Below are 16,005 nucleotides of genomic sequence, written 5' to 3'. Positions count from 1 at the left end.
TCAGCTCCTCTGAAGGATATGAAGGAGAACCATAGTCGATTTGAGAACCCTGACGGGGTGCAGGACAAGCAGGCCCATCATACAGCAGTGGAACAAATGAAGAGTCGACTCCCTCAGCAGGTCCCGAAACACTGGAACCAACTCGGGACCCCTCCGTCCTCTCATGACGACGTTCCCAAAGCCGGTTGTCAATCCAGATGGCCAGAACGATAAGCTACCCAAGAGTGTAAGAGTTGTCCCGGGAAGCCAGTTCATCCTTGAGAACCTCACTGAGTCCATTCAGAAAGACTGAGTGAAGTGCCTCTATATTCCAACAGCTCTCAGCGGCGAGCGTCCGAAAGTCAATGGTGTAATCAGCTACGCTCCGGCTGCCCTGCCGAAGCGCAATGAGTCTTTGAGCAGCATTTCTTCCACTGATGGGGTGATCAAAAACCATCCTCATCTCCTGGGTGAAGCTTTGCCAATTGAAACAAATGTCTGATTGCTGCTCCTAGATGGCAGTAGCCCAGGCCAGAGCCCGTCCTGAGAGCAAGGAGATGACATATGCCACTCTGGAACTCTTGGTGGGAAACGTTGATGCCTGCAGTTCAAAGACCAGTGAACATTGGAGCAGGAACCCACAACACCTCCCAGGATGCCCCTCATAGCGCTCTGGTGCTGGGAGATGAGGCTCCCAAGGGGAGGGAGATGTGGAGCTGGTAGGAAGTGGAGGGTTAGAAACTGCAGCAGCAGCAGTTGCTCCCGTCTGTCCCGTCTGCAGAGTGAACACAAGAGTTCCTAAATCCTCCGACATAGTCTTCAGCCGCGCCTCATTGTGACCAATCACTGTTCCATGGTGAGTGAGACCCGAACGTAAGTGGTGGAGCTCGGAGTGTCCCTCGGACGACAGAGAAATCTCTGCTGGGTCCATTTTGAGGCTCAGGTCTACAGTGACAATAGTGCAAGTACGAACTTCGACACAGGTGCAGAGAAACACAGCAGGCAGAGGTAAGGGTAAATCCAGAATATTTACTTAAGGTCTTCATAACAAAGCAAGGGCACACAAGAACACAAAACATGAGACCTGAGCAAATGGCCCAGTCCACAGAGGAACCTAAATAGTCATCCAGCAGGTGATCCCAATAAGCCCAATCAGGGTCACCTGGATCCTAGAGGAAACTCAAGAGTTCCCTCCAGTGGCAACCACAGGTAGTACACTCCGGTAAGAAACCCTGACCTGTGACAGGATACATCAGACTGGGTGGATTTAGTACATCATTTAGTATATCTGGGGCGGCAGGTAGCCTAGTAGTTAGAGCGTTGGACTAGTAACTTAAAGGTTGCAAGATTGAATCCCCGAGCTGACAAGGTAAAAATCTGTCGATCTGCCCCTGAACAAGGCACTTAACCCACTGTTCCTACGCCGTCATTGAAAATAAGAATGTGTTCTTTAACTGACCTGCCTAGACAAATAAAATAAGAAAAAAAATCTGTCTAATAAAATCTGTTAGCGGGCATATTGATATTTCCACGTATTGTATACCCCCTAGGTAATGAATAGCAATCATTCAATATGATTCGATATTAACATTGATCATTGACAATGCCTTGAGAAACTATTCACACCCCTTGACTTTTTCCACATTTTGTTCTGTTACAGCCTACACACAACTCCCCATAATGTCAAAGTGGAATTATGTTTTTAGACATGTTTACAAATTAATAAAAAATTAAAAGCTGTAATGTCTTAATTCAATAAGTATTCAACCCTTTTGTTATGTTAAAATAGGTGTTCACAATCTGTGTGCAATAATAGTGTTTAGTATTAATGACTACCTAATCCCTGTATCCCACACACATCTGTAAGGTTCCAAAGTCAAGCAGTCAATTTTAAGCATGGATTCAAATAACAAAGACCAGGGAGGTTTTCCTATGGTTGGCAAAGAAGAGCATGTTTTGGTAGATAAGGAAAAAGAAAGCAGACATTGAATATCCCTTTGAGCATGGTGCAGTTATTGATTTTACACTTTGGATGGTTTCAATACACTCAGTCACTACAAAGATATAGGTGCCCTTCCTAAATCAGTTGCCGGAGAGGAAGGAAACCACTCAGGGATTTCGCCATGAGGCCAACAGTGATTTTAAAGCAGTTACAGAGTTTAATGGCTGTGATAGGAGAAAACTAAGGATGGATCAACAACATTGTTCTGAATACAAAGCCTTCTGTTTAGGGCAAATACAACACAACACATCACTGAGTACCACTCTTCATATTTTCCAGAATGGTGGTGTTATGAGTTGCATCATGTTATGGGTATGCTTGTCATCGGCAAGGACTTGGGAGTTTTATAGGATAAAAAGAGCTAAGTACAGGCAAAATCCTAAAGGAAAAACTAGTTAAGTCTGCTTTCCAACAGACACTGGGAGACAAATTCACCTTTCAGCAGGATAATAACCTAAAACACAAGGACAAATATACACAGGAGTTGCTTACCAAGACATCATTGGATGTTCCTGATTGGCCTAGTTACAGATTTGACTTAATTTGGCTTGAAAATCTATGGCAAGACATGAAAATGCCTGTCTAACAATGATCAACAACCAACTTGACAGAGCTTGATGAATTTTAAAGAATAATGGGCAAATATTGTACAATCCAGGTGTGCAAAGCATTTAGGGACTTACCCAGAAAGACTCACAGCTGTAATCACTGCCAAAGGTGATTCTAGCATGTATTGACTCAGGGGCTTGAATACTAATCTAATCAAGACATATTAGTGTTCTATTTTCCATTAAGTAATTAATACTAATATTTAAAAAGTGTTTTTCTTCTGCTTTGATATTACAGAGTAATTTCATTCATTTTAATCCCACTTGGTAATACAACAAAATGTGGGAAAAGTCAAGGGGTGTGAATAATTTCTGAAGGCACTGTAAGTAAGTAATGGACACATACAGATGGCATGATTTTTTAAACAAAGAGGGCTTATCCAAACCCTCCAGTAGACTCTAGTCCCAGAGATGCCAATGTAGGTGGAGTTTAGTAGGATGAAAGATCAATCAACTTGACTTAACTTTGTAAGAAAGACTCATTTGTTTGACTCTGGTACAACTACTAAATCCTAAAAACTTTAAAAAGCTTATCGTTAAGCTTGTACATTTCTTCACTGTTTTGGACTGCCTGGGGAAAGACAACCCCTTTTAAGATATTCTTGATTTATGATGATTACAATTCTGATGTCTGTAAAACTGCACCTCAGCTTATAAGAAAGTACTTACAAACAGCATTTTTGTGGTTTGTGTCTTTGCTTGGAAGCAGTTTCACCCCTCTGGACTTCAGCTCAATGGCCTTTTTTACTGTTGGGGAGAGAAAGTTGTGCACATCATAATCCATTATGTAATTAGCAAAACACCCTAAGAGCTCAGGCTGAAAGAAAATCTGTGTCACAACATGCAAACAATTCTGTGAGATTATTTTGCTATAGAAGGACCCCCCCCCACCCCCCCCCCCACGCCCGCCTCCAAATATACTTTGAAGCTGGCGTTTACTGGAGAAATTCACAAGCAGAGATGTCAAGCTGTCCTCCAGGTGATTGCAGAGGGCCAGCATGGTGCCAATGTGCCCAGGCCACCGCGCAATTATTGGGGCTGTATTATTTAGTCTTTATAGATCATCCAAGTCAGAGGAGTCTTTTGTTGTGCAGGGCAGGGGAGGGCCAGCTTGTGAACAGTGGTGGCTACACTTTCACCTAACACCACTGGGCTCAGTTCCCAGCAGGCAGTGCAGTGAATGCGTAGCCTGCGTTAGTGTCAACAGAAGCCAATTTGGATTTGGATATGACTCGGAATCTAATCTGGTAATTATGTCATGCAGGGAAGCCAATTAAACCCTGAGAAATCTGAAATAGGTTCAGTGTGAGTATTATGTTCTCCAAATGACTTCATCCCCTCGCCAGGTATTAAGGGGAAGTATAGTAATTTTACCGGACAATATAACACAAATGCTAAATAATAGGGGACAAAAATTCATGTGGGAGGGAAAAAAGTTGCCAACTATTTTTAATGAGAATGGGCTTCGTATCCAAACTCTTTTAGGCAGAAGTACCTGGGGCTACACTTAGTGACTAAGCCTGAAAGGCCTCAAGTCATGTTGCACTTCGTCAAACTCCATTTAACAGGCAGAAACCAGAGAAATAACTATGCATACACCTGCAAACCGTATGCGTGCAGAATCCAGGTCAGGCCAAGATGTCATGTTTAGCAGAGCTCTGGCAGAGCATGAAAAGTGACGTGATGTGAAGGAACTCACTGCCAATTGCACTGACGACTGGCTGCAATGGGAAGGGTTCTATCCCAACCCTCTGACACTGACCCCTTACCTTGGTACTGGGCACTAAATCCTTTCCGCCGATGGTTGCTGTCTGATGTGAAATGCAGCCGTAGCCAGTTCTTGCTGCTGATGACAGGGGAAGGTATATTCATACCGGTCAGCCTGGAAGAAAATATGATTCTCAATTCAGCAGAGTGACCCAAAACTTCCATCAAAAGGACACTCAAAGTAAAACACATGGGGTGCTTTTAGTAACAATAGAACATCTGCACTGCATGACTACTGGAATGATTACACAATGGGTTAATTGGAAGGAATGCTAAGAGTACATACCAAATCAAAGTTTAATATAAGGACATTTGTGTGAAAAATCACACACATGGTTTACACTCAAGTCTAGCCTGATTGTTTCTAGCCCAAAGAGTTATGCAATGCCTACTCAATTTGACAGCTGTGTGTTATATATTTTGCAGGGTTAACTTTGCTGCTCTACCCCATTAACCTCACAGATGCCTTGAGTAAGCACACATTTTGATATGGCTGTATTGCTCTATTCCACAGTTTTTTAAAATTACTTTTCCTGTTGAAAAACAATATCCCATGTATAAATACACTAATTTACACACACTTAAGGGTAAAAAATATGTTAAAGAGCAAGTGCAAACTTTCAAGGATTCTGATGGTGCCCTCTGATGTCATCAGCCTCCCCCTTGCTTGAGGAACAATACAGGAGCAATAGAGAACAAAATAGAAAAGGGTCAACTGAAAAATTGTTACCTGAACCCAAATGAATGAAACCCTTATCAACAACTTTAGACATTTCAATACGGCGTACCAACAAATATATACAGTTATCTTTCAAATCAATCTTTACCCACATCATAGAAAACTTAAAGATTAACTGCTATCTGTATTTCACTATCATAGCACAGTCTTTATGGGAAACAGCTTTGGTGATGGAGTGAGTCGCTGCAGGTGAAGCAATTTAGGTAAAGTACCTCAGACCATGGACACATCGTGATTGTTCCATCAACACCCTAGCCATTTTAGTTACACAAGCCCAGTTCAATCTGTTTATTTCAATAGCCTCAGAGCAACTGAACCCAATACTTGTTGATCAGCCAACTCTTAAATCTTCACAAACAGTACTAAAAACACAGTGGTTAATTCAATCTGCTTTAAAAGTACAGCATACTGCCTCATAAACTAGCTTTCACACTCCAATGAGCAACACTGTTAAAAAGAAATTGAGAAGGCCCAACACCACTCAGCATTAATTGCTATTCGTTCACTGTCCTGTACCAATTCCGGCTAGACCTTCAATCCAATCCATTGTAATGAGGTGAGATCTATCTATACTACAATCATAAAATTGTTCCTGTATCTTCTTGTAAGTAAATCCTTCTTGTAAGTAAATTTATTGTTCTTTATCGTAAGGTTTAATTTATTTAATTTAGTAGTGGTATTTATGAGTTCATGATGTTTAGAAAACCAATGTGATAAAAGATGCAAAACTTCAAAGAAAAGGAAGGCTTTTATTTTATGCAGAAGCTATTATATAATTAATTCAGCTTTAGCAACAGAATGTCAGAGGTCATGAGGACAGGCATATCTGTACTTTGATGAGTTCTACTAGTATGTGAAGAGAATGGAGAGTCTTCCACACGACATACACATTGTCATATTACAAAATCTCCTAGGATTAACTCTAATAACCTTTGAACCACAATTCAAGGCACAATACCTTCTCAACCATTGGACACTACCTCCTGCTTATAGTGTTGCCACAATGGTTGTGCAAACACTGTTGTCCATTTTTTTATTTTTTTTATTTCACCTTTATTTAACCAGGTAGGTTAGTTGAGAACAAGTTCTCATTTACAACTGCGACCTGGCCAAGATAAAGCATAGCAGTGTGAACAGACAACAACACAGAGTTACACAGTAGAAAAAAGAAAAAAAGAGTCTATATACATTGTGTGCAAAAGGCATGAGGAGGTAGGCGGATAATTACAATTTTGCAGATTAACACTGGAGTGATAAATGATCAGATGGTCATGTGCAGGTAGAGATACTGGTGTGCAAAAGAGCAGAAAAGTAAATAAATAAAAAAGTATGGGGATGAGGTAGGTAAATTGGGTGGGCTATTTACTGATGGACTGTGTACAGCTGCAGCGATCGGTTAGCTGCTCAGACAGCAGATGTTTAAAGTTGGTGAGGGAGATAAAAGTCTCCAACTTCAGCGATTTTTGCAATTCGTTCCAGTCACAGGCAGCAGAGAACTGGAAGGAAAGGCGGCCAAATGAGGTGTTGGCTTTAGGGATGATCAGTGAGATATACCTGCTGGAGCGCGTGCTACGGGTGGGTGTTGCCATCGTGACCAGTGCACTGAGATAAGGCGGAGCTTTACCTAGCATGGACTTGTAGATGACCTGGAGCCAGTGGGTCTGGCGACGAATATGTAGCGAGGGCCAGCCGACTAGAGCATACAGGTCGCAGTGGTGTGTGGTATAAGGTGCTTTAGTAACAAAAGGGATGGCACTGTGATAAACTGCATCCAGTTTGCTGAGTAGAGTATTGGAAGCTATTTTGTAGATGACATCGCCGAAGTCGAGGATCGGTAGGATAGTCAGTTTTACTAGGGTAAGTTTGGCGGCATGAGTCTAACCAGACACCTAAGTACTTATAGATGTCCACATATTCTAGGTCGGAACCATCCAGGGTGGTGATGCTAGTCGGGCGTGCGGGTGCAGGCAGCGAACGTTTGAAAAGCATGCATTTGGTTTTACTAGCGTTTAATAGCAGTTGTTGGCCACGGAAGGAGTGTTGTATGGCATTGAAGCTCGTTTGGAGGTTAGATAGCACAGTGTCCAAGGAAGGGCCAGAAGTATACAGAATGGTGTCGTCTGCGTAGAGGTGGATCAAGGAATCGCCAGTAGCAAGAGCAACATCATTGATATTAACAGAGAAAAGAGTCGGCCCGAGAATTGAACCCTGTGGCACCCCCATAGAGACTGCCAGAGGACCGGACAGCATGCCCTCCGATTTGACACACTGAACTACTGAGGCTACTGAGTCTGCCGATAAGAATATGGTGATTGACAGAGTCGAAAACCTTGGCCAGGTCGATGAAGACGGCTGCACAGTACTGTCTTTTATCGATGGCGGTTATGATATCGTTTAGTACCTTGAGCATGGCTAAGGTGCACCCGTGACCGGCTCGGAAACCAGATTGCACAGCGGAGAAGGTATGGTGGGATTCGAGATGGTCAGTGATCTGTTTATTGACTTGGCTTTCGAAGACCTTAGATAGGCAGGGCAGGATGGATATAGGTATGTAACAGTTTGGGTCCAGGGTGTCTCCCCCTTTGAAGAGGGGGATGACTGTGGCAGCTTTCCAATCCTTGGGGACCTCAGACGATATGAAAGAGAGGTTGAACAGGCTGGTAATAGGGGTTGCGACAATGGCGGCGGATAGTTTCAGAAATAGAGGGTCCAGATTGTCAAGCCCAGCTCATTTGTACGGGTCCAAGTTTTGCAACATCTGCTATCTGGATTTGGGTAAAGGAGAAGCTGGGGAGGCTTGGGCGAGTAGCTGCGCGGGGGGGGGGGGGGGTCAGAACTGTTGGCCGAGGTTGGAGTAGCCAGGAGGAAGGCATGGCCAGCCATTGAGAAATGCTTGTTGAAGTTTTCGATTATCATGCATTTATCGGTGGTGACCGTGTTACCTAGCCTCAGTGCAGTGGACAGCTGGGAGGAGGTGCTCTTGTTCTCCATGGACTTTACAGTTTCCCAGAACTTTTTGGAGTTAGAGCTACAGGATGCAAATTTCTGCTTGAAAAAGCTGGCCTTTGCTTTCCTGACTGACTGCATGTATTGGTTCCTGACTTCCCTGAACAGTTGCATATTGCGGGGACTATTCGATGCTATTGCAGTCCGCCAGAGGATGTTTTTGTGCTGTTCGAGGGCAGTCAGGTCTGGAGTGAACCAAGGGCTATATCTGTTCTTAGTTCTGCATTTTTTGAATGGAGCATGCTTATCTAAGATGGTGAGGAAGTTACTTTTAAAGAATGACCAGGCATCCTCAACTGACGAAATGAGGTCAATATCCTTCCAGGAAACCTGGGCCAGGTCGATTAGAAAGGCCTGCTCGCAGAAGTGTTTTAGGGAGCATTTGACAGTGATGAGGGGTGGTCGTTTGACTGCGGACCCGTAGCGGATACAGGCAATGAGGCAGTGATCGCTGAGATCCTGGTCGAAGACAGCGGAGGTGTATTTGGAGGGCCAGTTGGTCAGGATAACGTCTATGAGGATGCCCTTGTTTACAGATTTAGGGTTACCTGGTGGGTTCTTTGATGATTTGTGTGAGATTGAGGGCATCTAGCTTAGATTGTAGGACTGCCGGGGTGTTAAGCATATCCCAGTTTAGGTCACCTAACAGAACAAACTCTGAAGCTAGATGGGGGGCGATCAATTCACAAATGGTGTCCAGGGCACAGCTGGGAGCAACAGTGAGAGACTTATTTCTGGAGAGAGTAATTTTTAAAATTAGTAGTTCGAACTGTTTGGGTATGGACCTGGAAAGTATGACATTACTTTGCAGGCTATCTCTGCAGTAGACTGCAACTCCTCCCCCTTTGGCAGTTCTATCTTGACGGAAAATGTTATAGTTGGGTATGGAAATCTCCGAATTTTTGGTGGCCTTCCTAAGCCAGGATTCAGACACGACAAGGACATCAGGGTTGGCAGAGTGTGCTAAACTAGTGAGTAAAACAAACTTAGGGAGGAGGCTTCTGATGTTGACATGCATGAAACCAAGGCTTTTTCGATCACAGAAGTCAACAAATGAGGGTGCCTGGGGACATGCAGGGCCTGGGTTTACCTCCGCATCACCCACATCATCCATGCATATTAGATGCAAATATCTGTTGTCACACATGAGATGTGTCAAATGCATTCAACATCCATTATTCTGCCTGAGAGTTTATGGGGCCTCTGTCATGTTCAAAGAACATGATTGGCATTTGACAGGTGCAAAATAGAGTCTTACATAGATAATTGGATAATTGTGCTTCTGTTAAATATGGTCATTGTAATTTCTGTCAAACATTTTATGTTTCCGATGATTATATCCTAATCGGAATTGAAATTGTTAAAAGGTGTCATGTGATTTAATAGTTGGCGGCATGTAGCCTTGCGGTTAAGAGCGTTGGGCCAACAATCAAAATGTTGCTTGTTTGAATCCCTGAGCCGACTAGCAAGGCACTTAACCCTAATTGCTCCTGTAAGTCGCTCTGGATAAGAGTGTCTGCTAAATGACTAAAATGTGAAATTTGACGCCATGGTAGTAGATTTCTGCATCTCCTCCATATCTGTTGCCAAGTGAATAGTGATGCTTCAGGTACATTAATTATACTAATATTATGTGCAGTGCATTTTAAGCAAGCTTTCAAAACTTCCGAAAATGTCCTTTTAAAGTGAACATTAACATTGATTTTAACAACTCAAGTCGAAAAAATCCCTTGGTTTAATTTGTATCACAACTGTTACACCTCAGAGTCAGCTTAAATTAAATAACTAATCTTGACACTGGCTGGAAAGTTCAATTATGAAATTAACATATTTATTATTATTTATTATTAACCCTGACATGACAGCTTGTCAGGCACCTGTCTGCCAAGATCATGTGGTGGAAAATGCTGAGGAAAGCCTTTTAGGGAACTTCCTAAGAGGAGGATATGTAAACAGGAATTTGTTCACCTGTCAGTTGTCAATCTTGTTCAACATTCATTCATGTCTGTCTGTATATCAATTACCACCTCTTGTGTCAACAACGTACCAGTGACGAAGATCTAATATTCTATAATCTTATCAATTTGTCTGAGGTTATTTAATTCAGACAGAAGCAGTCCCTGTCAACTCCAAGTGTTATATCAATATACAGTTGAAGTCGGAAGTTTACATACACTTAGGTTGAAGTCATTAAAACTAGTTTTTCAACCACACCACAAATTTTTTGTTAACATACTATAGGATTGGCAAGTTGTTTAGGACATCTACTTTGTGCATGACACAAGTAATTTTTCCAACAATTGTTTACAGACAGATTATTTCACTTATAATTTACCGTATCACAATTCCAGTGGTCAGTAGTTGACATACACTAAGTTGACTGTGCCTTTAAACAGCTTGGAAAATTCCAGAAAATGATGTCATGGCTTTAGAAGCTCCTGATAGGCTAACTGACATCATTTGAGTCAATTGGAGGTGTACCTGTGGATGTATTTCAAGGCCTACCTTCAAACTCAGTGCCTCTTTGCTGATTTTGACATCAAAATCAATAGAAATCAGCCAAGAATTGTACATCTCCACAAGTCTGGTTCATCCTTGGGAGCAATTTCCAAACACCTGAAGGTCTCACATTCATCTATACAAACAATAGCATGCAAGTATGAACACCTTGGGACCACATAGGTGTCATACCACTCAGGAAGGAGACGCGTTCGTTTTGTCTCCTAGAGATGAACGTACTCTGGTGCGAAAAGTGCAAATTGTGAAGATGCTGGAGGAAACAGGTACACAAGTATCTATATCCACAGTAAAACTAGTCCTATATGGACATAATCTGAAAGGCCGCTCAGCAAGGAAGAAGCCACTGCTCCAAAACTGCCATAAAAAAAGCCAGACTATGGTTTGCAAATGCAAAAAGATCGTACTTTTTGGAGAAATGTCCTCTGGTCTGGTGAAACATAAATAGAACTGTTTGGCCATAATGACCATTGTTATGTTTGGAGGAAAAAGGGGGAGGCTTGCAAGCCGAAGAACACCATCCCAACCGTGAAGCACGGGGATGGCAGCATCATGTTGTGGGCTTTGCTGCAGGAGGGACGGGTGCACTTCACAAAATAGATGGCATCATGAGGCAGGAAAATTATGTGGATATATTGAAGCAACATGTCAAGACATCAGGAAGTTAAATCTTGGTCGCAAATGGGTCTTCCAAATTGACAATGACCCCAAACATACTTCCAAAGTTGTTGCAAAATGGCTTAAGGACAACAAAGCCAAGGTATTGGAGTGGCCATCACAAAGCCCTGACCTCAAACCTATAGAACATTTGTGGGCAGAACTGAAAAAGCATGTGTGAGCAAAGAGGCCGACAAACCTGACTCAGTTACATCAGCTCTGTCAGGAGGAATGGGCTGAAATTCACTGAACTTATTGTGGGAAGCTTGTGGAAGGCTAGCTGAAACGTTTGACCCAAGTTAAACAATTTAAAAGGCAATGCTACCAAATACTAATTGAGTGTATGTAAACTGAAATATATCATTCTCTCTACTATTATTCTGACATTTTACATTCTTACTGTATGTATCTCATTTGACAAATGGAGTGCCTTCTGGGTAGTGTACTTTTGTCAGAAATAACTATTTATTTCATCTTATTTTAACATTCTATCATAAAGAGCACGTTTTCAACTTCATAACAAACATGTTTTCCCATGTCAAAAAGTTAAATTAAGAAAAATTACTATAACAGCGACAAATAAAGTGACAGGGTTGACAGTAGCCTATCTACGTTTGGGTAACAGTGTTGACGTGTTATGCTCGACGCACTCTGTTTTCAACCAAAAAACATATTATTTCCCCAAAAAGTAGAACCAGCTCATCAGATTTTACACTGTGCTTGGATTATTATGTTTAATGTTTCTTTAGGACAAATGTAAATTAAGCAGTAATCACATTAAATAAGTAAATCATCTTTAGTGTCACGTTTATCCGTTTATTCATTAAATATTCACTCCCTGTACTTGCTTCCCGACTCTCAGCGCACATCGTTACATTTAGAAATTACTTTCCCAAAGCAACAAATTAACTAGGGCTTTACAATGATGCAGAAAACATGGGAAACTCTTGGGGTTAAGTGGGCTAAAAGTTTAGTCCTAGAAGTTGGACGAAAATGACTTGTGACATGCCAAAATTGGGATTTTCTGAGAAAACACATTTATTTGAACAAAAACACACTGCTATTGAAATGTTTTACATGGTTTAGACTAGTTAGAACATGTGATGCAACTGTTAAATTTAGCCTTTTATGAAAACGTACACAATGTCTGACGGACATAAAAGGCAATCTATTGATGGAACGACCCATGTGTCTAATTAGCAACATGTATTTGCTTTATGACTCCCAAGTATTTTTACTGAATGGTATCATTTTTGTCCTACAAACCACTAGACTTATTTCACAATGTCTCATGGGCAAGGACCGCGTAGAACTTCTGAAGTTGAAGTATGAATTCCAAACATCTCTGGACACATGTCTAGGGGGTGGAAGAGTTCCGGATGTTAAGGTCACGTGTGTTGTATTCTTACCATATCATAAATGGTATGTCTATAAAACTGCCTCCAATCATCAGAGTGCACAACAATGTCAGTAGCAGAGCAATGTTATAAGACACTAACTGACTTTGAAAGGCTGTGTTGAAAGTCACTCAAACGATTTATGCCCCCTTGCCCCTTTCAGACTTTAATAGACAGAAGAAAGAGGGTAGTGATTATTGTTATCTAGTGACTGCCTAGTTTTTCAACTCCTGTAACTTATCATTGATTAATGCTAGCGAAGTGTACTTCTGTAATTGACAGTGAGAGCAGCTCCTGAAAATATTAATTTGAACATTTGTTCAAGGAGGGCCACCCACTTGGGAGCCAGGCTCACCAAGTAGTTTCGTGAGAAATCACCCATTTATCATGGGATGCTGCAGTAATGCAATGTTATTCATAAAACTAATATGATATTGATATCATATTGAAAAAAATGCAACTGACATCGATATAGATGTTCCATATCGGTGCCGATCCCTAGTGAAAAGGACGTCCTAAAATGGACACCACATTGTTGAAAAATGTAACTCCCTAACAGGGTTGGGGAGTAACGGATTACATGTTACCAGCAAAAACATGATTACTTTGAGGATTACTTTTAAATTTCGAAAGGTTTTTGAGAAAAATAATCTGAAACTTCTCTATTCTCTTAATGACATTCAAATAAGCATTGAAAAAAGGTGCAAGTTTAATTAAGTTTGTTCCACCTGAGCGAGTCTGACCAGAAGTCAGAGACCACTATGATGACACACCAAATGGGTTGGATGGATCGCGGGAAAAGAGCGGGAATAGGCTTTTGTTGGCTACAGTCCAAGGTATGTCTTCCAATGGTACGACTGCTGTCGGCATCCAAAGCCGATCCAACTGGAATAAATGCTTGGCGGTAAGGATGACAGCAGTGGTGCAGTCTACAGGCGATACGGAAATCACTTATTACTGTTATCTACAAAGCGCATTGATGTGAATCACACTGATGCTCTCACATTTAGCTATTTGCGCCTTACGGATTGTGGTTGTTGTGGAGGGCTGTTCAAAAATCTAAATCTGTATTTGAACCCAATAATGGTTGAATTCAAGAAGTTTAAGCTTCCAATCAATCATTGTTTTTGAAACCAGTGGACAGCCAGTGAAAAATGCACTCTTGCAACAGCTGCACAGTGCGGATCCCAACCTATTGTCACGATCGTTATAATGAGTGGACCAAGATGCAGCGTGGTATGATTCCATCCTCTTTATTTTGAAGTGAAACTCAAAGAAAACAATAAATGCAAACCGAAAGGCGCCGCTGCTATAGTGCTCACAAGCAACTATACATGGTCAAGATCCCACAAAGCACAATGGGAAATGGCTGCCTAAATATGATCCCCAATCAGAGACAACGATAAACAGCTGCCTTTGATTAGGAACCATACCAGGCCAACATATATATATATATATATATATATATTCACCTAGATAACCCACCCTTAGTCACACCCCGACCTAACCAACATAGAGAATAAAAAGCTCTCTATGGTCAGGGCGTGACACCTATAGAATAAAAGTGGGGCTTTAATTGCTCAATATAATTCATGCTGATAGTTGTTTTTAATCCATAAGCCTAATGGACACATGGTCAAACTCGCACACTTGAACTCGCACACTTAAATTGGCAATCTGTAGTTTCTACATCCATTTGTGGACTTGTAAATTAAATATCTCCATTGATTCTTGAAGAATATAACTTAGATATGTCTCATGAGCTTAGTTCAACTGTCACACTGTCACACTGTCAAACCCAAAATATAAGCTTGTTTTTCTCCAATGTTTGTAAACATTGTAAATGTAAACAAAAACTGTATAGCCTCATAACATGGTTAAAACTATAATGTTGATATCATTGATGGTCAGTCCTTGCATCCATAGCTCTGTCTATTAATCTGAGAGTGGTTGCATTTCTCCAGGCCCATCCCTCAGCTTTTTACCAAAACAGAGGTGGGGTGTCATTTTGTTATTTTTCAGCTGTGGATTTGCACTTTAAATGGATTCATATTATCAAGATATAAAAGTGTCACCAACAAAAAGTTCAACAACAGGCCTATAGCAAATGCAGCATATGGCATTCATTTTTCACATGTAAATAGCACTTTCAGTAGTGCTCAAATGAGCGCAGCATATATTTTTCAACTCGAATCAATGAGCCCAATCAGTCCTCCATGACAGCAAAATCATGAACAACAGAATAGGGCTGGCTAATAAGTCATTCGTTTTGGGGTTATGCTCAGGTAAAACAATTTGACTAATCTCTAAGTCCTATTCTTGAAGATCAAGGGGTATAACATTTACTGGAATGACTGGAATTCTGATAGACTGGTTTTTAATGTAAAGATACAAATTAATCGTATTATTATATGTAGTAAAAAGCGATGGGTTAGAAGAAGCCTACATAACCAACACATAAAGTAAAATTTAACATCATATATGGCCAGCTATGTAAACTTTAACATTGATGTATCCTGCAATAGATGGGGTTCAATTGGTAAAAGGTTTGTCTTCTTCTAATGCCTCTTAATGGGAAAGTAATCTAAAAGTAACTAAATATAATCAGATTACATTACTGAGTTTGGGTAATCCAAAAATTGCATGACTGATTACAATTTTGGACAGGTAACTAGCAACTAACAGATTACATTTAGAAAGTAACCTACCCAACCCTGCTCCCTAACAGAAATGGAAGCCTCTTCAACAGTCTTCACAGGCAGTCTCCACAGTCTTCACATGCTGTGTATGTGTTTAAATACAGATATGTCATCCCATTCTGCTCAGAACACACACTATAGCTCTCTGCATTGAAGTGGCATTCCTGTTACAACTTCTAACAATGGTGAGTGGAGGAGTCAAGCGCAGAGAGCAGGTAATTCAGTAGGTGGATATTTTATTCCATAGACTGTGGAACCACGACATGCAAAACACCAGGGCGCATGAAACAACCCGTCCCAAAATACAACGGACTAAAACTGTCCGTAAAAATACTGATAACACTCATACACTAGAATACAGAAAACAAGCCCGCACAAATACCCAGCGGGCCTAGTGCCCTTAAATAGCCTACAAACAAACACTAACTCAAAACAGGTGTACCCAATTAAACCCAATAAACAGAAACAAACGGAAAGGGAATCGATGGCAGCTAATAGGCTGGCGACGACGACCGCCGAGCGCCGCCCGAACAGGAAGAGGCACCATCTTCGGCGAGATTCGTGACAATTCCACTGACAACACGTCGTAAATATTATTTTGTCAAGGAATTGTCAAATGGACCGGTCCTCAAAG

General features: G+C 41.3%; 1 protein-coding gene across 1 annotated transcript in view; it reads right to left on the bottom strand.

Moving 5' to 3' along the window:
- Positions 1-16,005, bottom strand: part of LOC139381109 (CUB and sushi domain-containing protein 1-like) — a 528,754-nt gene that overhangs the window by 209,617 nt on the left and 303,132 nt on the right. Inside the window, exons 6-7 of the mRNA XM_071124395.1 lie at positions 4,359-4,471; positions 3,259-3,336 (exon numbers count right to left, since the gene is read on the bottom strand). Coding sequence (XP_070980496.1) covers positions 3,259-3,336; positions 4,359-4,471 — 191 coding nt within the window. The remainder of the gene's footprint in view (positions 1-3,258; positions 3,337-4,358; positions 4,472-16,005) is intronic.

Source organism: Oncorhynchus clarkii, chromosome 23 (assembly GCF_045791955.1).
Source record: "Oncorhynchus clarkii lewisi isolate Uvic-CL-2024 chromosome 23, UVic_Ocla_1.0, whole genome shotgun sequence".
NCBI classification, from domain to species: domain Eukaryota; kingdom Metazoa; phylum Chordata; class Actinopteri; order Salmoniformes; family Salmonidae; genus Oncorhynchus; species Oncorhynchus clarkii.
Note: the sequence above shows the minus strand (reverse complement) of the source record. Positions and strands in the feature narration are given on the sequence as shown.